The sequence below is a fragment of the Stegostoma tigrinum genome, chromosome 28 (assembly GCF_030684315.1).
Source record: "Stegostoma tigrinum isolate sSteTig4 chromosome 28, sSteTig4.hap1, whole genome shotgun sequence".
Lineage (NCBI taxonomy): Eukaryota > Metazoa > Chordata > Chondrichthyes > Orectolobiformes > Stegostomatidae > Stegostoma > Stegostoma tigrinum.
This window is the reverse complement of record NC_081381.1, coordinates 17,431,095-17,454,042: the sequence shown is the minus strand read 5'-3', so window position 1 is coordinate 17,454,042 and position 22,948 is coordinate 17,431,095. Positions and strand designations below refer to the sequence as shown.

General features: G+C 45.1%; 1 protein-coding gene across 5 annotated transcripts in view; it reads right to left on the bottom strand.

The window, feature by feature from the left end:
* Nucleotides 1-22,948, bottom strand: part of klhl17 (kelch-like family member 17) — a 78,073-nt gene that overhangs the window by 27,136 nt on the left and 27,989 nt on the right. For all 5 annotated transcript variants that reach the window (XR_009442757.1, XM_048561297.2, XM_048561298.2 and 2 more), the window contains 7 exons: nt 17,196-17,457; nt 16,521-16,642; nt 13,938-14,159; nt 11,365-11,481; nt 8,136-8,349; nt 4,513-4,657; nt 413-580 (listed from right to left, as the gene is read on the bottom strand). Coding sequence is in view for 4 of the 5 variants with exons in the window: in XM_048561297.2 (XP_048417254.1) it covers nt 413-580; nt 4,513-4,657; nt 8,136-8,349; nt 11,365-11,481; nt 13,938-14,159; nt 16,521-16,642; nt 17,196-17,457 (1,250 nt within the window). In the remaining variant the exon portion in view is untranslated. The remainder of the gene's footprint in view (nt 1-412; nt 581-4,512; nt 4,658-8,135; nt 8,350-11,364; nt 11,482-13,937; nt 14,160-16,520; nt 16,643-17,195; nt 17,458-22,948) is intronic.

Below are 22,948 nucleotides of genomic sequence, written 5' to 3'. Positions count from 1 at the left end.
ACCTTGTCTGAAAGACAGGAATGCCAACATTTCAACTCTCCTTTGACTTTCAACAGGGAGGTATCGGCCTACATTTGTGTGTCTACATTAGCGACTTGAAACCAAAACCTCTGGCTGATGGGCGAGTGCTACACATTGAAACGACACTGTGGAATCCAGCAAGCTGCCAAGACCCCACTCCCCCTGCTCCTGATCACTGTGAATCATGTGGTTGTGCTGAGATGTGGACTTAAAATAGCTCATTCTCCAGGACCATTACCCCCCCCAACCCGGGTGAGGAGTTGACCAAAACACAGTGCCTGCCCATGGAATCAGACAATGGGCACTCTGCACCATCACGAGGCTGAAGAAAGTGAGGGGGAAGGAAATGCTGGTACACACTGCTGTGAATGTTCAGCAACAACGGGAATACCTGTTCAAACACGACGCGCCATCGTAACCTCCAGCCGCATACAGCAAGCCATGTAGCACCGCCACACCGAGGCAGCTCCGTCTCGTTCCCATGGCTACCTCCGGTTGCCAGGAATTGGTTACTGGATCATAGGATTCAACAGTCGATAAGTCAGAAGTGCCGTCATACCTGAGTAATTAAGGTAGCATCAATCATCAAAAAAAAAAGCATCACACTGTTTAATTTAGATAAATATGAGGGCTGTGGCATTTTGGTAAGGCAAACCAGGGCAGGACTTATATGGTTGATGGTACGGCCCTGGGGAGTGTTGTCAAACAGAGAGACCTACTGAAGGGTCTAGGCCCGAAACGTCAGCTTTTGTGCTCCTGAGATGCTGCTTGGCCTGCTGTGTTCATCCAGCCTCACATTTCATTATCTTGGATTCTCCAGCATCTGCAGTTCCCATTATCACAGAGAGACCTACGGGTGCAGGGGCATCGCTCCTTGAAGGTGGAGTCATGGGCACAGTCCCCCCTCCTTCACCACCGTCCCAGGCCCCAAAAAAACCATCCACAGCAAACAGATGTTCACCTGCACATCTGCTAATTTGGTCTATTGTATCCGGTGTTCCTGATATGGCCTCCTCTGTATTGGTGAGACCAAGCGGAGGCTTGGTTGTTGGACACCAATGCTCGGTCCACGACAAACGACAACACCTCCCAGTCGCGAACCATTTCAACTCCCCCCTCCCACTCCCTGGGTGACACACCCATCCTGGGCCTCCTCCAGAGTCACAAAGATGCCACCCGGAAACTGGAGGAGCAGCACCTCATGTCCCGCCTCGGGAGCCTACAACCCAATGGTCTCAATGTGGACCTTATGAGCTTCAAAATTTCCCCGTCTGAAGCCCGGCACACCCCCTCATTCCCACCTTATTGACAGTCAGTCTTCTCCCCCACCTATTCGCTCCTCCCACCTCACTGACAAATCCCCACCACTACCTACCCACACTCACCTTTACTAGCTTCATCCCTGCCTCGTTGAACAGTCTGTCTTCTCTCTCACCTATCTGCTCCACCATCCATCTTCTATCACTGCCCCCCCGTCTCTATTTATTTCAAAGCCCCTTCCCCATTTCTGATGAAGGATCCAGTCCCAAAACGTCAGCTTTCCTGCTCCTCTGTTGCTGCCTGGTCTACTGTGTTCCTCCAGCTCCACACGAGTTAGATGAGTCACAGGTAGACATTGTGGTGAAGGCAGCGTTTGGTATGCTCGCTGTCAGTGGGTCAGTGAATTGAGTGTAGGAGTTGGGAAGTCATGTTGCAGCTGTACAGGACACTGGTGAGGCCATTTTTAGAATACTGTGTTCAATTCTGGTTGCCCTTCAGTAGGGAGGATGTTGTTAAACTTGAGAGGGTGCAGAAAAGATTTATAAGGATGTTGCCAGAGTTCCAGGGTTTCAGCAATGGTGAGAGACTGGATAGGCTGGGGCTATTTCCCCCGGAGTATTGGAGGCTGAGGAGGTGACCTTACAGAGGTTTATAAAATCATAAGGGGCATGGGTAGGATAAATAGCCAAGGTCTTTTTCTTAGGGTGGGGGGAGGCCAAAACTAGAGGGCATAGGTTTAAGGTGGGAGGGGAAAGATTTAAAAAGAACTTGAGTGAAATAATTCCAGAGAGGCTGGTATCGCATCACCAACTCACCCTACATTGACACTGATCCAGCTCCCTCAGAGTCAGCAGAACCTCTGACATTCCTGTTTATATCTGTCAGCCAGGGCTCCCTAATGGGACCAGGTTAATAGCTCCAGTCAGGGAACTCACATTCTATGTGGTCCACCTGTTTGACCTCACTACAATCAGCACACTGAGGGGTAACATTATCACACAGAGGGTGGTGTGTGTACAGAATGAGCTGCCAGAGGAAGCAGTGGAAGCTGGAACACTTACAAAATTCAAAAGGCATCTGGACGGGTACAGGAATAGAAAGGGTTTAGAGGGATATGGACCAAATGCTGGCAAATGGGACTAGACCAGATTGGAATGGACAAGTTGGGGCTGAAGTATCTGTTTCCATGCTGTATGATTCTCTAACTCCAGAAGAGAATCAAAGAAGAATATCTATGGTGTGGAAGCAGGTCATTCCGTCCATTGAGACTAGACCAACCCTTCGAAGAGCATCTCACCCAGATTCACCCCATTACTCCATTCCTGTAATCCTGCATTTCCCAAGGCTCATCCACCTAGCCTGCACACCCCTGGATAATACAGGACAAATCAGCATGGCCAATCCACCTAGCCTGAACATTTGTGGGAGGAAACCGGAGCACCCGGAGGAAACCCATGCAGACACGGGGAGAATGTGCAAACTCCACACGGACAGTCACCTGAGGCAGGAATCGAACCTGGGTCCCTGGTGCTGTGAGACAGCAGTGTTAACCACTGAGCCACCGTGCTGGCCCTTCTGTTTCACTTTCTGTTATCTGGCTTTCAGGAGCAGCCCTTCCACAGTGGACAACAGAGATTCAATATGAGCTGTAAGAGTTCAGACAAGCAAAAACCAATCGCATAGAGAGCTCTTGAACAGGAGGAAGGTATTTCACCTCCTCAAGGCTTAAAGCAAAAGTTGGAGCTGATCTGTGATTGGACATTGTCAGATTATTATTAGCAGCTTCAGGACAATGAGGACTAAACACAGGCACATGGAAACAGAGACAAAAATCGCTGGAGAAACCCTTAAGAAAGGGTCACTGAACTTGACACTTTAACTCTGCTCTCTCTCCATACATACTACCAGACCTGCTGAGTTTCTCCAGCAATTTCTGCTTTCATTTCAGCTCTCCAGTCCTTTGTCGGAGAGGGCCCAGGGAAATTGCTAACATTAAATTTGTGGTGAACTATCTACAGGAGACTGTTGGAGTTGCCTCCTTCCATCAGAAGCTGACACTTGTCATGATATAGCTCCTTACACTCCACTGCTAGTAGAATATTGATCCAGTTAATCCTTCACTCCACAAATTCTGTGTATCCTACCAATGCCTTGCATCGTAGACTCATACAGCACAGAAACAGACCCTTCGGTCTAATCAGTCCATGCCAAAAATAATCCCACCTGCCTGCTCCTGGCCCATATCCCTCCTCACCTTTCCTATTCACATAGTGACACAAATGCCTATTAAATGTTGTAATTGTACCCACATCCGCCACCTCGTCAGGACGTTCATTCCACATGTGAACCACCCGTATGTGTAAAAGAAATTTGGACGACAGAAAAATTGAGCAATCCTAGATTCAAAATTTACAAACAGTCCAGCATCAATTGCCGTATGTGAAAAGGGTTTGCAAACTTTTCCCATCCTACATGCATTCGTGCTGATATATTTCCTAATTTCGATCCTGCAAGTCTTGCTGTGAGTTTGAATGACTCCTGCCACTCCCTTGGAAACAGTTTCCATCTCCCCGATCTATTTCTGGTAATATTTGTAAATTCATGAAATGAACGCCAACCAAACAAAGAGGTCTAAGTTGTACAATGTAGGCCTCCATCGAGCAAAAGGATACCAGAGGAATTAGGATAAATACATGAACATACGAAACTTGAAATTTAATAAATTAATCAGTGCAAAAAAGAAAACTAGCACGTATACAAACAAAACTTTGAAAATTTCAGAGATAGTAGGAACTACAGATGTTGGAGAATCTGAGATAACAAGGTGTAGAGCTGGATGAACACAGCAGACCAAGCAGCATCATAGGACCAGGAAAGCTTGACATTTCGGGCCTAGACCCTTCTTCAAAAATTTCAACTAGCTTTTATTCTTTCCATTTGCTAATTCATCACTCAATTCCCGATGCACCCAACTATGATAAATTACCGAGTTTTCTAACCAGCTTCCCTAGAGCTTCAAAACTGCCTTCCTACAATAGAACTTGCTGACACAAGCCATTTCCCCCTCTGCTGAAGAAAACTTCATTTTAGAACAGAAGGCAGCAAATGTAGGCTATTCAGCCCATTGAGTCTCCCCCCCACCACTCATGGTTGAGTTGACAACGGTCAGCTCCATTTTCCTTTGTGCAATGACCAAGGCTGAAGCCTGAGGGAGAAAGTTCCATCGCTTACCCCCCGACCGCGTACAGCCTGTTTCCAATCGCCGCGACCCCAACTCGCGCGCGCCGTGTCGACATGGAGGCGACCATGTGCCACCTATCTGTCCTCGTGTCATAGGCTTCACAATCTCCATGGATGGCAAACAGGCTACCACCACCTGCAAACAAAGAGACCCAGACAATCAACACGAGTGCCCCAGTGCCAATCAATACCCAACTCCAGCACTCATGCAGTTGGCATTTCACAGATGATTGAACTTGTGGGTTCATTAATAAAACAGATTTCTTCTGCCGTTTTCTCCTCCTGGAAGTCCTGGTGTAAAACTTTATGGGCACCAACAGTTTTGTCCTGTTTGTCACCCTAATGGCTCCCTTCTCACGTTGCATCTGTATGCCAATTGAGCACCCACAAGCTGTTTGTCAGTGGCAGCCATCACAGTGGTGCTCTGAGGCTCTTCCTATACGTCGCCTGTTGAGGGGCAATGACTGGCAGGGCTGGGGTTGGCAGGGGGAGGTGTATAGGGTCCCTGTATTTACAAACGCCTGACATAAATACTTGTACTTACAAACATGATCCCAGGCGGGGGTGTAATTAGACTCAATATACAGGTAGTTCTGCTATAAGGCATGTCTCGTTCATGCAAATTGGCGAGTGATGAATAGTGAATGCTGTTTGAATAACAAACTTTCTACTGTACAGGTGTAGCAATTTTCTGTGAATTGGAGCATGCAAGAGAATTGAGAAACTAAGTGGTTATTAGTGTTTAAATGCACTGTTGATTGCAGATCAGTCACACTCTTGACAGTAAGTGATATTACCTGGACTAAAGTTGTTACAATACAGTACATTTATTCATATTCGATGTTATTAATATTGTGGCATCTCTGCAGAAAAGTCACAGAGTTTCACTGGGAAGCTCAGAGGATAAGCAGAGGTTTCTGAACATTTGAAACAAGTGCAGGTTATAAATAAAGACAGCAGGCTGAAATCTAAATCTAGACGTGTGGAATGATTTTAATCAGCAATTTTTTTTTGTGAAATGATTGTGACCTTCGTCAGAGCCCTATTTCTGCATGTTCTCTCTGTTCTGCTCACTGACAGCCAATTAATGTCTTTTTGCTTTTCTCTCAGGTGAGCTGCAAATTTCCTCAATGTATGCCATTGTAATCATGGCCAGCCAAAGACAGATGATAGCAGTCAGCTCCTAAAGATCCCATGGCTGCCAACGCTTCCCCAACTGGATAGACTAACTGGTTCCACAACTGGCCAGCATCCATCATACTTCAGATATCACACTGCCATGTGTCAAAAAACATAGAATAATGAAAAAAAATCAAAGAGAGGAGGAAGTGGTTTACGTCACGTTTAGTTACGGCGTTTACATCTGACCTGCAGCTAGGAATTTACTTGTCAATCTGTAGATCTCCCTGTCAAAAAGCAGTTCAGCTCGAGATCTCCCTATACACAAACAGCTACAATCTATGGCTTTAAAATGGCTGACCCTTTAGAAACATACTTCTGCTTCCACCTGAGAAGAAGATCTGGATTTAGGACCCATTGTTTCAAAATAAGGGGTCACCCCTTGAAATCAGAGATGAGGGGAGTTTCTTTTCCTCGCGGTGAGTCGTAAGGTTTTGGAAATCTCTGCTTTAAAAAGGGCAGTGTGTTTAGATATTTGATCAGCGAAGAGGGTGAAAGGTCGGCAGGGACGCCGAGTAATCATACCTGCCTCGATCGTACAGAACGGCAGCAAATTTGAGGGGCCGAGTGGCCTGCTTCTGGTAATACCTGAATAAAGTTGTTAACGCTGCAGGGCATTTATTCATATTCCATTTTATTAATACTTCATCATCACTGCACAAAACAAAGTCTGCGTATCGATTATTGAAGAGTTTTACCGTCCATATTGTACAGCCCATGGCATAACACGGCTCTTGTTCGGATATGAGCAGTCGGAGCAGGAATAGGCCTTTCGGTCCATCAAGGCTACTGTGCTATTCAACTAGATCATGATTGATCTAAACTCCTGCCTGTTCCCAAAGCCCTTTGCTCCCTTCACATTCAAAAATCCATTTCAGTATTAAACATATTCAATGACCAGCCTCCGCTGCTCTAGGGCTGGGAATTCACAACCTTTGGAGAACAAATCCTTCTTCCTTTTAATCTTAAATAGGCAAGCTCTTATTCCCAAGGGGCATCCACCAATTCCTGAATTCCCCATGAGGGGAAACATCCCCTAAAGCAGAGAATTGTGTAATCTCTGGGGGCACAGAGGAGATGGGAAAATAAACAGTGATAGCAAAGAAACCAATAAACCTGACCTCCTTCTGGCAAATTTAGAATACAATTCTGCATGGCCTCTGTCAATGTTGCTGAAATCCTAACCAAAACCTCAAAGACCTCAAAGTCTGGCTTCTCTCCTGCACCCTTCACAAGCTCCACTGTTTATCTTGAGCTGTGTGGTTGAATCCTCTCCAAAGAGCTATCCTAAATTCCAATCTCCCTCCAGTATCGAGCAGACAGAACCAAAACAGGGTGATGGAACAGAATCAAACTGTCAAATGGCCAGCTCATGCTCCAGTGATTCCATGTCTGTTATGGTCTCCCATCTCCCTGCCCCATAAGGTTCTCACACATGCTTTTAGGTCAAGGTCTACCTACTTTGAAGAATGTTTTTAAGCCATGTCGTAGGTTGTAGTCAATAGATCTCCAACTAGGACTTTCTGTCAGTGTGTTCTCGCAGCAATGAGATTACACCGCAGTTTGATTTACATTAATATGTGTGGAGTACAGGGTTAAAGTTATATATGATATTCAGGCTGACGAGTGGACAGTAACCTTTGCACCACACAAATGCCAGGCAATGACCATCTCCAATAAGAGAAAATCTAATCACTGCCCCTTGACAGTCAATAGTGTTACCATCACTTAATCCCCCACTATTAACATGCTTGGGTCACCATTGGCCAGAAAGTCAACTGGATTCATCACAAACATACTGGTGAGGTCAGAGGCTAAGGATACTGTGGTGAGTAACTCACCTCCTGTCTGTCCAAAGCTTGTCTGCCATCTACTAGGCACAATTCACGAGAGTGATGGAATATTCCCCACTTACCTGGATGGGCACAGCTCCAATGATGCTCGAGAAGCATGGCACCACCCAGGACAAAGCAGCCCGGTTGATAAACAGCACTCCAACAAACATCAGCTCCCTTCACCAGTAGTCCACACTGCTGCCATCTAGAAGATCCACTGCAGAATTTCACCAAAGGTCCTTAGACACCTTCCAAACCCATGATCACTTCCATCTAGAAGGACAAGGGATGTAGATACATGGGAACACCACCACCTTCAAGTTCCCCTCCAAGCCACCACCATCCTGGCTTGGAAATATATCGCTGTTCCTTCACTGTCACTGGGTCGGTGTCTTGGAATTCCCTCCTTAAGGGGTCTACCTACAGAAAATGGACTGCAGCGCCTTAAGTAGGTAACTCAGCACCACCTTCTCAAGGGGTAACAAAGGACAGGCAATAAATGCTGGCCCAGTCAGTGACACCCACGTCCCGCAAGTGAATTGAAAAAAAAACGAAAGATGGAGGAGTTGAGAGTGGTTGCCGCAGAATGTTTCAACTTACCCACCGCGAAGAGGACGGGGCTGGCACCCTCACAGTGCCGAGGTCTGGTTCGGGTATTGCTGAGGACTCCCCGCTGTTCAGGCATTAGGTGATATTTGAGGGCTTCGATGAGGAGGTCTTTGCACTCCGAGTGGTGTCTAACCAGAAGCTCTGTATCCACGTTGCTCATCAGAAAATCCCGAGTCAGGAGAGGCAGACGGACACATTTCATCAGCTACAGCCGGACACGAAAGGGAAAAAGTTACTGCGGGTCCCCAGTCAAACAGAGGGCACATTTCCGTCAGTCTAACAGCATCGCAATAGAGAACTTCGTTTCTCGCTACAGCATTGACAAACCAAATCAAAAACACAGACTCCAACTTCAGTTTGCATCAGACAACCAGATGGGCTTGAGAGAGGGTGCAAGTGCCAAGAAACTGCTATCAACAGCGGGGGCTAAAAACACTGCCTTTCTCTCTCGGTGGGAGCAAATGGGCATTTCTCTGCCCACGAGTTTCTCCTGGGTGCTCCACTTGGACATCATTTGTTCTGAGACAGTCAGCTCTCTTTTTAACCCTTTAAAGGATGGCGATTTTCCAGGATCCTAAGATTTCCAATTTTTCTCTCTGGGGTTCATCCTGGGGAGACTTTGCCTGTGCAAACTGAAGAAACAGACTGTAACCAGCAGGGACCACAAAACATCCAATTAGTTGCTTGATCCTGTGTGATTTAATTTTTAAAAAATGGCTTACACTTTGCTGAGTGCAGCATATACACCTCAATTTTCTGAAATGGTTAGATGATTCAATTTTTCATGTGATAAAGGAGAGCATCTCTTTAACCTTCTTGATCCTAACTTGTATTTTGAGCACAAGAAAACCTCTACACCTAGGATTCCCACAGTCATCCCTCCATTTGAGTAATATCCTATTATTTTTATTCTTCTTGCTGAAGTGAACAACTTCACATTTAAACACATTATATTCCATCTGCCAGATTTTCTCCCACTCGCTCTGCAAACTCCTTATGCCTTTTTCACAATATATATGCCCTGAATCATTCAGTCATCTGCAAACATAGCTATACCAGGTCTTTGATACAGTAAGAACTGCCGATGCTACAGTCTGAGATAACGCAGCATGGAGCTGGAGGAACACAGCAGCCCAGGCAGCATCAGAGGAGCTGGAAAGTTGACGTTTTGGGTCAGGACTCTTCTGGTTTCTGAAGGTCCCAACCCAAAACATTGACTTTCCTGCTCCTCTGATGCTGCCTGGCCTGCTGTGTTCCTCCAGCTCCATGCTGCGTTATACCAGGTCTTTGTACCCCTCAAAAGTGATTGATATAAACCGTTTGATGTTGAGACCCCAGCACAGACCTTACAGGACTTTGCGTGCCATATCCTACCAAATAGACAAAGATCTACTAATTATACTTTGTGTCCAGCCTGCCAATTCTCTTCCCACATTTATGTATTACTCCTCATGCCATGAACATTTTCTTTGCGCTAAACTTTGTGATGGCACTTTATCAGATGCCTTCTGGAAATCCTAGTATGGTACCAGCTACCAATTTCCCTTTGTCCACAGCACATGTTATCCCTTTGTAGAATTCTAATACATTGGTTAAACCCTTCTGTCATGAAGCTACACTGGCTCGTTCCAATTAACTGCAACACGCCCACCTTTTTAACTTTAGACCTTTACCACGACTGACGTCAGATTAACTAGTTTCTGCCTCCCATTTTGAACAGAGAATTATATTAGTTACTTTATTAGTTTATTGGACCCTTTCCTGAATTGAGGGAATTTTGGAGAATGATCCTAGCACACAATCTCATTAAGCATTCCCTTCAAACTCCAAGGTGAAGTTTGTTCATCATCACTGCCTCATGATCTTCTTCTTAACAAGTTCCTCTCTCTCCCTTCCACCTCCTGATTTTTGCAGTTATTTTTCAAGATTTTTGTTTAATCCTCCAAGGGTGAAAGCAGAAGCAAGGCATTTTGTTCATTTCATTTTTCACTCCTTACCATCTAGCATTAACTCTGGGGGTATGGTTTAGCTCAGTGGGCTGGATGGTTGGTTTGCAAAGCAATGAGACGCCGACAGTGTGGGCTCAATCCTCACATCAGCTGAGGTTACCATCAAGGACTCTCCTTCTCAACCTCCCCTCTCGCCCAAGGGATGGTGGCCCTCAGGTTAAACATCCATCAGTTGCGTCTCTCCAATGACAGCGTGCCCCTACAGTCTGGCAACTTGATTGTCAACTTCTCTGCTCTTACCCTCTAGGAGGATCAACACTCACCATTTGCCCCGCCTTTTTAAATGCACCTGCTGCTATCTGTTTTACATTCCTAGCTAGCTGCCTCTCACTCGAATGCCTTCCTCGTGATTAACTCTTCAGTCATTCTCTGCCATTCTTAACATTCTGACCTGCCACTCATCTTTGTGCAGTTAATATGCTTTTACCTTCATGCTAACACTCTTGCCTCTCTTGGGCCAGCAACTGATGGTGCATCCTCCCTTTAGAATTCTTCTTAATGGTAAAAATAAACGCATTGTTAATATTCCAAAATATCCTTGAAATGTCTGTCACGTGTTCATTGATCTGTCTCCTTGACTAATATGTCAGTTCGCTTCACCTAGTTCAGTTTCCATGGTTACATCATTGCCTCAGCTTCTATTGTCACATATTTCCCTGTATTTAAGTCTAAAATACCCAGTGTTCTCCCTTTCAAACTGGGCATATATGCCAATTATCTTCCCTGCTACCTTAGGGTGCCTTTACTCTGACGTTTTGAATTAATCCTGTCACATTACACAACACTAAGTCTCATATAGCCTGCTCTTTGGTTAATTCCAGAATGTGCTGCTGTCTGAAACTACTTTGAAAGCATGCTTTGAACTCCTGATTACGACTGCAAATCTGACCATTCTAGCTTGTTAAAGTCACCCATGATTATTACTGTCCCTTCAACAACTGCAGTCAATATTTTTTCATCTACACTTCATCCCACATCAGGATTCATGAGGGCATTTGTTGATCATTCCACTCATGGCTTCCTTCCGCTCTTCACCTCCTCCCAAACCAATTCTACCTCCCGATCTCCTGAATCAATTATCCACACCAATAGGGTACCAATACTTCTGACAAATATCCCCTGAACTGTCTCTGTTCTTAGCAGGAGTGTCACAGCTTCTCTGGTCTTTTCCTGTTATTGAACCTAACTGGAGGTGGTTAACAATTTCTTACTCTGGGCACGTGCTGCCGCCTTCCATCCACATCGTGTTTGACCCAGCTCAGCACAGCTCTGTACACTTCCTCTTCCGAAGGAACATTCAGGTTGTCACTGGAGATAAGATCTAGCACCTGAGAAATTAGGGGGAAAAAAAATCAAGTCCAGAGCGAATATTTGTTTATTTGCATGTCATTTTCTCCACATTTCCTTCCACACGTTTGCTCTTGAAGGTGTGTGGAGTTTTAATGATGCGCTAACTCTCTGCAACTTTGCCCAGGGTGCAGTTCACCTGTAACGTCAGTTTACATGACAACAAAGGCCCACGCAGCACCTGTCATGGCTCTGCATTAGTAGAGGATACATCACGATTGAGTCTTTACAAGGCAATGTAATTAATTGCAGGGTAGCCAAGAGATACGGGATCTATGTAACTATGCCTAGCAGGAACCAGAGATGACACATCTGTCTCCATCCAGATGTAATGAAGATTGCTTCACTGCCAGATGGCTGCGAGCTATTATCAGATTGTGCAGCTTACTGCACCTTCAATATCAACTCTTTCTGGACTGTTATCTGATAAAGTAAGAAGTGAGGCATCTCAACTCCCACCCTGAGATAGTAAGAGCTGCTGATGCTGGAGTCAGAGATAACACAGCGTGGAGCTGGAGGCACACAGCAGGCCAGGCAACATCTGAGGAGCAGGAAAGTTGATGTTTCTGAGGAAGGGCCCCGACCCAAAACGTCAACTTTCCTGCTCCTCTGATGCTGCCTGGCCTGCTGTGTTCCTCCAGCTCCACGCTTATCTCAACTCCCGCCCCACCCAGCGAATGGATTGTTGAAATTTGCAGCTAACTATATGGTTCCCATTAACATCTCAAGCACAAGGTAGTAAATTAGGAGGGATCAGGAATCTTCTTTGTGTGACAACAGCTAACGTGTTACCCATTCAGAACCCGTTCTGAAGAAGGGTCACTGGAGTCTACAAGTTGACTCTGCTTTTTCCTTCCACAGATGCTGTCAGACCTGTGGAGTTTCTCCTGCAATTTCTATTTTGGTTCACATTTCTAGCGCCTGAAGCTCTTTGTCTTATTTTAGTTGCTATTTATTTTTGGCCTGGCACTCCCTAAATCAAACTCTCTATCACTTAAGTCATTACATCTCCAGTTTCACCTGTATTATCGAGATAGTAGGAACTGCCGATGCAGAAGTTCTGAAGAAGGGTCTCGACCTGAAACATCAACTTTCCTGCTCCTCTGATGTGTTCCTCCAGCTTCTTACAGTGTTATCACCATTATTACCAGCCACTTTGCTTATCTTTTTTCATTCTGAACACCACTGTGACTCTAACGGGTCCAAAGTAGAGATTGCAAGCATAAAGCAGGAGCAGCTGCTGATGCTGGCCGTGCGCAGCCCATTCAACTACACAAGAAGCCAACTCTTAATGCCCCAGAATGTGACTAACATCCCTGGCAGCCTGATACCAGCTCACACAACGTTGCTTTAGGGTTCAAAAACAGAAGCTGCTGGAAAAACTAAGCAGGTCTGGCAGCACCTGTGATGGAAGAAACAAAGTTAACGTTTCGGGTCCAGGGGAGGGGTCACTGTCCCCGAAACGTTAACTCTGTTTTTCCCTTCACAGATATTGCCAGGCCTGCTGAGCTTTTCCAGCAACTTCTGTTTTTGTTCCTGATTTACAGCATCTGCAGTTCTTTCGGTTGCTTTACTATTGCTAATGGACTGAGGAGTTCTTTCCAAATCTGGACCTGGATTAATTAGGTATACGCAAGCTGAATTGGGCGTGTAGTCCCTGTGGCTTTCAGAGCATCCTGAACAGACTGAAAACATCCCACAGAAGGTGACAACCATACAACAGACAGAGATTCAGTACAGCTTCTGTGATGTCCTTAAGGCCTCACTGGGCAAGTGCAGCATTCCCACAGACACCTGGGAACCACTGGCCCAAGTCTGCCCAAAGTGCAGCAGGGTGCATCCAGGGAGGCATTGAGCCCCTCGAGACTTGCCGTTGGGAAGAAGTGGAAGCCAAGGGGAAACAGTGTAAGGGGCGTGCTGACACACCGACACCCCACCCACCACTTCCTGTCATTGCCTTCCGCCCCAAGAGCCTGCAGGAGCCCCATGGGTATGTATGGCCACCTACAGCCTCACTCTGAGGGTGGAAGGGAGTCATCCTTGTCTGGGAGGGATATTGACAGCAAGAGTCTGGATGGAAACTGCTGAAGGGCCAGCAGCTGAGTAAAGCAAAATGGGCAGCCAGAGTCCATTTTATAATTCATTGAATGATACAGCACCAATAAACATCGTGCAGGTTCCAGCTCTTGGAAAAACACTACCCGTTTTGTCACTATGTCCCTTTAGTCTTTCTCTATTTTGCTGGCAAACTTTCCTCTCGTGAATTTTTTGAGGGCATAACAGTTGTATGCATCAAAAATGGATGGAATACTGTTGTGTGACAAGAAGGAATGAAAATGCATTACAAGGGTAATCTAAGGACTGGGGGAGGAGTGCTGTTCCTGCACTTAACCCTGGGCACCACATGCAAGTTCAAACCCGGTCCTTAAATCAATACCTGTTTAAGTGGCAGCAGCATAAATTCCTCAGTTTTGGAAACCTCCACAAAGTGCTGGAGCACATACTTGTGTGCAGATTTGAGCAGGTCACTGCAGGAATGTGTATCAGCAAATCCTCGGATTCCCAGACAGTTGGATGGATCAAGTTGGCTCAGAAGGAACTTACAACAGGCGTCCCGAACACCATTCAGCTGCAAGAGGCTTGCTGCAGGAAGCAGAGTCTGTGGGGCAAAGAACATACCGAGCAGTTTCAAAATATACCGTCCCGGTCATAAGGTTTTGTAAGGCGGCTGTGTTCTGGAACAGTGTCTTAAACGGAGGAGAAAAATGGACAAATGAAGGGATCGTGTAACTTAATCTGAACTGAGCTATCACAGGCCTTGCAACATGTTGGTTGTTAAAGATTAAAGCCCCAAATGATTGCGTTGGGAAGAAGATTAAAAGCTTTCTCCTCTCCCCACCTAAAATACCCAGGCCGACAGAGGATAGATTATCAGTCTCCAAAGTCCCATGAGCTGTTAGTTTAGTTTACAAAATCTGTCCATTTAGTTTCACACTAGAAGGAAATTGGGAGTTTGAAAGGATAGCTTGCTGACTTGGATACAAGCCCCATGTGATTCACATCACCATGAAGTTGGCTTTCGTGGGTGAGAGTGTGTTGATCACCTTACTGGGCACTTCCTTAGAATATCACTGAATCTCACAGATAGGGTCAGGTACCAGAGATGCAGACAGTGGGAGAGAGCATGTGAGAGCAAGACTTGCATTGATGTAGCACCTTAAATGGTAGTTAAGTATCCCAAGATGCTTTAATAGGAGTGTAATTGTTGGTGCGTAGCTTGGAGGGGAACATGGAATTGGTCGTGGTCTGCCTACTTCCTAGTCATTCTAGGTGGTACAGCTTGCCTGTCTGGAAAGTATTCAAGGAACCTTAATTCATCTTGTAACTGGTACACATTGCTGTGGTGCATCCTGTAACTGGTACACATTGCTGTGGTGCATCCTGTAACTGGTACACATTGCTGTGGTGCATCCTGTAACTGGTACACATTGCTGTGGTGCATCCTGTAACTGGTACACGTTGCTGTGGTGCATCCTGTAACTGGTACACATTGTTCTCACAGTGTGTACACTATTAGGGAGTGAATGTTGAAGGTGGCAGATGGGGTGTCAATCAAGCAGGGTGGCATTGGAGCTGCACTCATCCAGGCAAGTGGGGAGTATTCCATCATACTCTCGACTTGTGCCTTGTAGATGGTGGGTCAGCTGTGGAGAGTCAGGAGGCAAGTTATGCTCCACAGAATCTCCAGTCTCTGCCCTGCTCTTGTAGCCACAGTCTGGTCTGATTGAGTTCCTGGTCAATAGTAATCCTTAGAATGTTGGTAGTGGGGGACTCACCAATGGCCATTATCACTGCCCCATTAGGGCAATGGCTGGATTCTCTCTGACGGTAGCTGGTCATTGCCCGTCACTTGTCTGGCACAAATATTACTTGCCATTTATCAGGCCTGACCTGAGTGTTGTCAGGTTGTCCTATACGTGGACACAGCCTGCTTCATTATCCTCGAAATTGTGAATGGCGCTGTGCACTGTGTAATCGTCAGTGAAAATCCCCATTTCTGACTTATGGCTTATTGATAAAGCAGCTGAAGATGGTTGGGTCTAGGGCACACCCTGAGGACTCCTTCAGGGACGTCCTAGGGCTGAGTTGACTAGCCACTAAGCATCATCTGTTAGGCTTGGCATGACTCCAGCCAATGCTGTGCTTTCCCTTTGACTTCAATCTCACTCCTCCTTGTATCTATTTAATCTAGACAGATAGGTAGATCCTTGATCAGGAGGGGAATCAAAGGGTTATAGGATAAAAAGCAGAAAAGTGAGGAATGTTGGATCAGCCATAATCCTCTTGAATGGTGGAGCAGACTCAAGGGGCTGAACAACTTACTTGTGTGTTCCTAGTTCTTACGGTCATAGAGTCATACAGCATGGAAACAGAGCCCTTGTCCAGCAGTTACTGTTTCTCTACATTGCACTCAGTTGAGTGCGGCCTTGATTCAAACATCACTCTCACCTGACCTCTGGAATTCAGCTTTATTCAGGTTAGAGTGAAGACAGTAGTAGCTCATGAGTCAAGTGGTCCTTCCAAAATGCGAATGGAGAACCAGTGAGGTCATTGGTAAATAGGTGCTGCCTGATAGCACTGAGGACCACTCCTTCCATCACTTTGCTATGAGTAGCTTGAAAGCGCAGAAATTGCTTAGCATTTTGGCCCTGCCTTTTGTAGACAATATATACTTAAGCAATTTCTTGCTTTCGCTGTACGAGAGAAGCTGGGCTAGAAGAGCGGCTGGATATAATGAGGCAATGGGTGAATGAAGCTGGTGTGAGTCAGGAGACAGGCAGAAGAATCTCAGACGAGCTTCACTGAGGGAGTTAAATGCGAAAATAATTGCTGTTTGCTCCCGAAACTCCTCCTGTCGAAAGCAAAACGCTAGGGTTTACATACAAAAAAAAAGCAAATCACATCAATCCTTATGGAAAACATGACAAATCCTGGGAGAAGTTCAACTGAGGCCACCTACCTGTACATTTCCTTCACCCACCACAATCTCGGCAGTGTAGGCATATTGTACAAGCTGCTCTAAGGCCTGAGGGTCAATATCATGTAATGTCACATGTGTTTGGCGACTCTCACTCATCTCATCTGCAGGCAAGACAAAAGCAAAACACAGAAAAATGGTTTACAGCGTCACAGGTCAATCTGAAAGATCACACTCGCTTTACCTTTTGCAACTGGCGGTGATGATGATGATGATGATGATGCATGGGAGGCAGATATCATCCTGGGGGTTACTTCGATCCCAACATCTAACAAAGGTGGAATGCCACACAGACAAACAAGCTTATTCTCACATATCCAAGGTCTCAGCCCAATGTAATCTGTCCCAGGGAGGTAGAAACTCCCCAGCTGATAGTTTCACAGGAGTCGGCATGAATCAGTCAGAAGCTAGTTGGGGCAATATTTTTTTTTAAAATCAATTTTATTCACATGTGTGGCCGTTGTTGGCAAAACCAGCATTTACTGTCTACCCTCAAATTTAAAATGCTGACAGAGTTACTTGGTGCATGCAGCTTTTTTCCGATTCCAAATTTTGCTGGTAATTTCTTTTTGGCATCTGATCTCATTGGAAAAGGACCTACAGCAAGCTGGTCTAATTCCCCAGTGTCAGTCCGACAAGGAAAGCCCTGGTACTTACTGGTAAACATGGCATGGAAGTAAGGGCTACATGAGGCTAGCACCAGTTTGTGTGCCTTGATTTCTTTACTGCCCACATGCAGGACAATATCGCACAGCAATCCCCGTTGCCTCATTCGGTTCATCGATACAAAAGCATCGTGGTAGTGGCGCTTGGAATTGTGGGAGATACTGTGGCCATCGCGGTTTAGCAGCTGCATTCCACCCTCCATGACAGGACTTCTCTCCGAGGTGCCCTCTTTGGCTGGTTTCACTCTCTGAGACTACAGAAACAGGAAACATTACTTGAGCAAATTAGCACACAAGAGGCAGCCGTGATCATAACAAAAGAAATAAGAACATAGAACATTACAGTGCAGTTACAGGCCCTTCGGCCCTCAATGTTGCGCTGACCTGTGAAACCAATCTGAAGCCCAGCTAACCTACACTATTCCATTATCATCCATGTGTTTATTCAATGACTATTTAAATGCCCTTAAACTTGGCGAGTCTACTACTGTTGCAGGCATGGCATTCCACCCCTTACTACTCTCCGAGTAATTACTCATTAGGCAGCATGGCCCATTGACTGTGGTCCGAGTGAGGAGATGATCTTCGGAGGGTCGGTGCAGACTCGATGGGCCAAATGGCTTCTTTCTGCACTGTAGGGATTCTATGATTCTGTCAAGGCTAAAGCCTTGTTTCTAATTTGGGGCAATTTTGTTTTCTTCAATTTTATTCACACGTGTGGGCATTTGCTGCCTACCCACCCCGTAACTGTGATCTGCCCTTTTAATATGATGATGGCCAACTTCTGCCTCAGCTCACACTTTCCTGCCCATCACCGTAATTCCCCCATGCCCCAAAGATCTGTCTAGCACCGCCTTGACTATAGAGCATGAAGGAGCAGCCACAAAGCCCAAGGCTACAGAATGCTGAAGATTTGCGAACCTCTGAAGGAACAAATTTCACCAACTTTCAGGTCCAAAGAGAGTTTGTATTCACGCACATAGTTCACTAAAAGTGTTTTGATAACGTACAAACAAAACCAAAAGAGAAATCCATGGATTTAATGAAACGCCGACTTTTAAATCTGGAGGTCTTGAACAAAGGGGAATAGAAGTCAGGTTTCCACTATACAAAGCGATGGTTAGACCACACCTGGAGTATCGATAGTGGCTGTGGGTATCACATCTCGGGAAGGATATACTGACTTTGGAAGGAGTGCAGTGAATATTTACCGGAACAATATCTGGGCTTCAGAGCTTCAATTACAATGAGAGATTATACAAAGCAGGCCTGTACTCCCTGGAAATTAGAGGGCAAAGAGGGTCATTTGGTCAAAGTTTAAGATACTTAATGGGTACAGTTGGATAAAAACTACTTCTGTTGGCTGGGGAGTTTTGGATGAGATAAACTGAGGCAGATCTTTCAGGAGTGAAATAAAGAAAACTTTGAAATACAAGTTTGAACATAGTTGCTTGAAAGTGGAGTCGCAGGTAGACAGAATAACGGAGGCGGCATTTGGTACGCTTGGCTTTATTGGTCAGTGCATCCAGTAAGGGAGTTGGGTGGTCATGATTGACATTGGTTAGGCCGCTATTGGAGTACGGTGCTCAGTTCCGTTCTTCCTGCTATAGAAAGGAAGTTGTGAAATTTGAAAGGATTCAGAAAAGATTTACAAAGATGTTGCCAGCGTTGGAGGGTTTGTGCTTTCGGTAGAGAGTCAAAAAGGCTGGGGCTTTTCTCCCTGGTGTGTCAGAGGTTATAAAATCAGGAGGGGCAGGAATAGGGTGAATAGAAGTTCTTTTTCCCCAAGGAAGGGGGAGTCCAAAGCTAGAAGGTGAGAAAAGGGAAAGATTTAAAAAGGGACCTAAGGGGCAAACTTTTCAGGCAGAGGGTGGTGAGTGTATGGAATGCGCTGCCAGAGGAAGTGGGTAGAATTACAACATTTGAAAGGTATTTGGATGGATATACAAAGAGGAAGAGTATAGAGGGGATGCGGTCCTAGATTAATTTAGGGTATTTCTGAGCATGGATGAGTTGAACCAAAGGGGCAGTTTCCATGCTGTACAACTCCGACTCATCAGGATTGGGCACTTGATTGATGATTAGTTTTAAAAGGCTCGTGGTCCTTTTTGTTCAACAAAGATATTAAAAACAATATCTGGGATAAGTGTGGGTTTGTGACATTAGATCAGCCAAAGGATAGGCTAAGTGACTGAATCTTCTTCCTTCACTCCGCAGTCCCATTGGGATAATGGAAATACTCACTTTGCCACATTTCCCACCTCGTAAACTTGCTTTTTAAACAGGTTAATAGTTGGGGTTGGGAAACAAAAGATGTATTTAAAGTGAGGGAGGAAATCTTGGTCAATAGAATGTGTTCTTCTACCGGAACATTTCGAGTAACTGGGAGAATCCAACGAGACACACTGTGGCAGGTCAAATCATATCAATTATCAATATCCCAAAAAGTGAAAATATTATTATCTGCAAAGCACAGTGCCATTCAACCAACCTACAACAGCCAACATCATAGTCTAAAGGAGAACGGGTAGGTCATTTAGGACTGAGATGAGGAGAACTTTGTTTATTTCAGGGAGTGGTGAGCCTGTGGAATTCTCTGCCGTGGAAAGCGATTGAAGCCAGAACACTGAATGTTTTCAAGAAGTAGTTAGACAGGGCTAAAGGGCATGGGGAGAACGTGAGATTAGGATATCCAGTTGGATGATCACATTGAACGATGCAGCAGGCTCAAAGGGGCCGAATGGCCTACTCCTGCTCCCGTTTTCTTTGTTTCTACATGGATGTTGACCAAGGATTTTGGCAACTTTCACTTTTGCTCCTGTGGCGATATTCCAGGTTTGGAGGTGGGGAGGTGGCGGTTGGATCACCGCAGGACACAGTGGATTTGATCACATGGATTTCAGGCTTCAGCCAATTAGCCGGCTAGGGCAAGAATTAAATTTGAAGCACTGTTTCTTCAGCACCACTTGTCTAACTCCAGCTGTTCCTCCACTTAAGGAGAATCTGTGAGGAAACGCACACTGAGTCAGCTCTCAGGTGGCACAGAGGCTGCTCACTCTCCAGCTGCTTCTAAAATTAGAGGCAAAAATTCCCCGTGGTACCATTTTATCTTGAATAACCATCAATATCATTTTCTCGCATCTGGAACTGAGCCAGAAGGAAAACTGCAGTGAGGGAAGGCTATGCAAACATAGCATTAAAAAAAACTTAAAGGGATATATCAAGGGGAAGGGAAAGGAGAGTTTCCAGAGAAAAAGGGCTGAAGAGGGTTAGGAAGTTACTTGTGTTGGGCTGAATGGCCTTTTTAAAGAAAATGTAATCAGTAACAGGAGAAGGCCATTCAGCCCCTCTAGCCAATTCTGGCATTCAATGAGATCATGACTGATCTGTGGCCTAACTTCACTTACCTGTCTTTGGTCCGCATCCCCTAATAACTTTGCTTAACAAAACTTGATTTAAAACTAACAGTGCAGGAACAAAATACTGCAGTTGTTGCAATTGGACTCAAAACATGAGCTTGCTTTCCATCCCTGGATGCTGCCTCAACCACTGTGATCTCCAGCACTTTTTGTTCTCAGTTAAAATGAACAATAATTGTTTGCAAGAACATCTTAAATGTGACATTCATGTATCCAGTGTATTAAGTAGCTTAGCCCACATTTATTGGTCGATTTATCTGTCAGTTCAATCACACCTGCTGCACGTCTCACTCACGAGAGAATACCGAAGAGAAAGAAGAAAAAGTCAAGAAAACAATCTCTGGTGACAAAAGGATCTGTTAATAGCTTGTCAATTATGTTATCAATGTTTACAATGCACAAGTGAGAACTATTCATTGATTCATTGAGTATATCCATTTCGATTTAGACCCCTCCTTACCTCTTCCTCAGCTGTGATGGTCTGAATTTTTGTATGTAAACTAATCAGTCCAAAATTACAGGCGGCTTACTAGTGGTAATTAGTAGATTTTTTTTAAAAAATCACTGGTGATTTGTTAAGAAGAAAACAAAAACAGTTGTAAGAGTACTACAGGTTTTAAAGGAAAAAAAAGGAAAAGCATTTATAAAGAAAGACTGCCAGGAGAAAGCAGACACAAGGCACAGATAATGTGGTATTCTGCAAGTAAATCCAGGATGACGTAGATCAGTCGGTGTCTGGTTTACTTTATCACCATCTGACTTTGTAAGGTTGAAAAGTAACCCCGATCTGCTCAGAGTGGAGGACAAAACTGTTTCTGACTCCTCCATGACGATGTTAACGCAGAGCTTACACATGTTAAAAACATTTGCTTTTGTTTGTACATCCAAGCCGCAGGAGCCTGACCAACAGGACATCAAAAGGTCCATCTAGATTTGGATCTAATGGATTCAACAGCTAGCAAGGAAGAATCAGTTGAAGGGGACAGGTCAATTAGTCTTTGATTCTTCACAGAAATGTATACAGTGAGGCTAACTTAATGAGCAAGAGAATTCTCACACTGTTGGCACATCCTGTGTCACTGGTTGACAGGGTGACGTAGGTCGTTATAGATGAGGAATCTCTCTCTTGGGCATACTCATAGATAAATGCCCAAAGCAATTGTCAGACTTTCAACTGCCTGATTTATTAGCAGTGGCATAAATCTATTTAAAAAGGAATAGGGTAACAGTTCCCATAAAAATAACAGTGAAATGTCACAAGGCATTAGAATTCCCTGCACTAATACAGCCAGCAGGAATTGATGTTCTTATATTACCTGTGCTGCAGTTCACAGAGAAGCACATCACTATGACCTCTGGACCTCCAAGTCTTCCTCTCATGAAAAATGAGTAAAAGCCTATTTTTCTCCATAATTAATAACGTACTACCGAAACTCTGCTCAGAGCACAGCCTGAGCAATGCAGTCTCGCAGTGGATCATTTTACTGGTAAGGAAATTGCAATGAAGGATGGGGGAATCTCCCACTGTCCATTAGTAAAATGACCTTAGCGAGCGCTGACCTCAAAGTGTTATGTTTGGAGGAGATCTGAAGATGTCAGACATATCACTTGTTACATAGATTGTACAGGGCAGAAGCAGGCCTTTCAGCCCATCTGAGAAATTTTCACTCCACACAAGCCTCCTCCTGATCTTCACCTCACCTGTCTCTGTATTTCTCCCTCATGTTTAGCAGCTTCACCTCAACTATTCACTCAACAGGCAGATACTAGAAATCTGAAACAAACATGCTGGAAAAACTCAGCCCTCTAGTTTTGGACTGCCCCACCCCAGGGAAAAGACCTTGCCTATTTACCATCTCCATACGCCTCATGATTTTATAAGCCTCTGGAAGGCCACCCCTCACAGCCTCTGACGTTCCAGGTAAAATAGCCCCAGCCTATTCAGCCTCTCCCTGTTACTGAAACCTTCCAACCTGGCAACGGAGTCAGTCATGCAGCATGGAAACAGACCCTTGGGTCCAACCGGTCCATGCTGCCAATAATCCCAAACTAAATTAGTCCCACCTGCCTGGGCTTGGCCCATATCCCTCTAAACATTTTTTAATCCATGTACTTATCCCAATGTCCTTTAACCATTGTAACTATACCCCATCCACCACTTCCTCTGGTAGTTCTTTCTATACACAAACAACTCTGTCTAAAAATACTGCCCCTGTCTTTTATAAATATTTCTCCTCTCACGATAAAAATATGCCCCATTATCATGAAATCCCCCACGGCTGGGAAAAGACACCTGACATTCAATTTATCTTCACCTCTAATGATT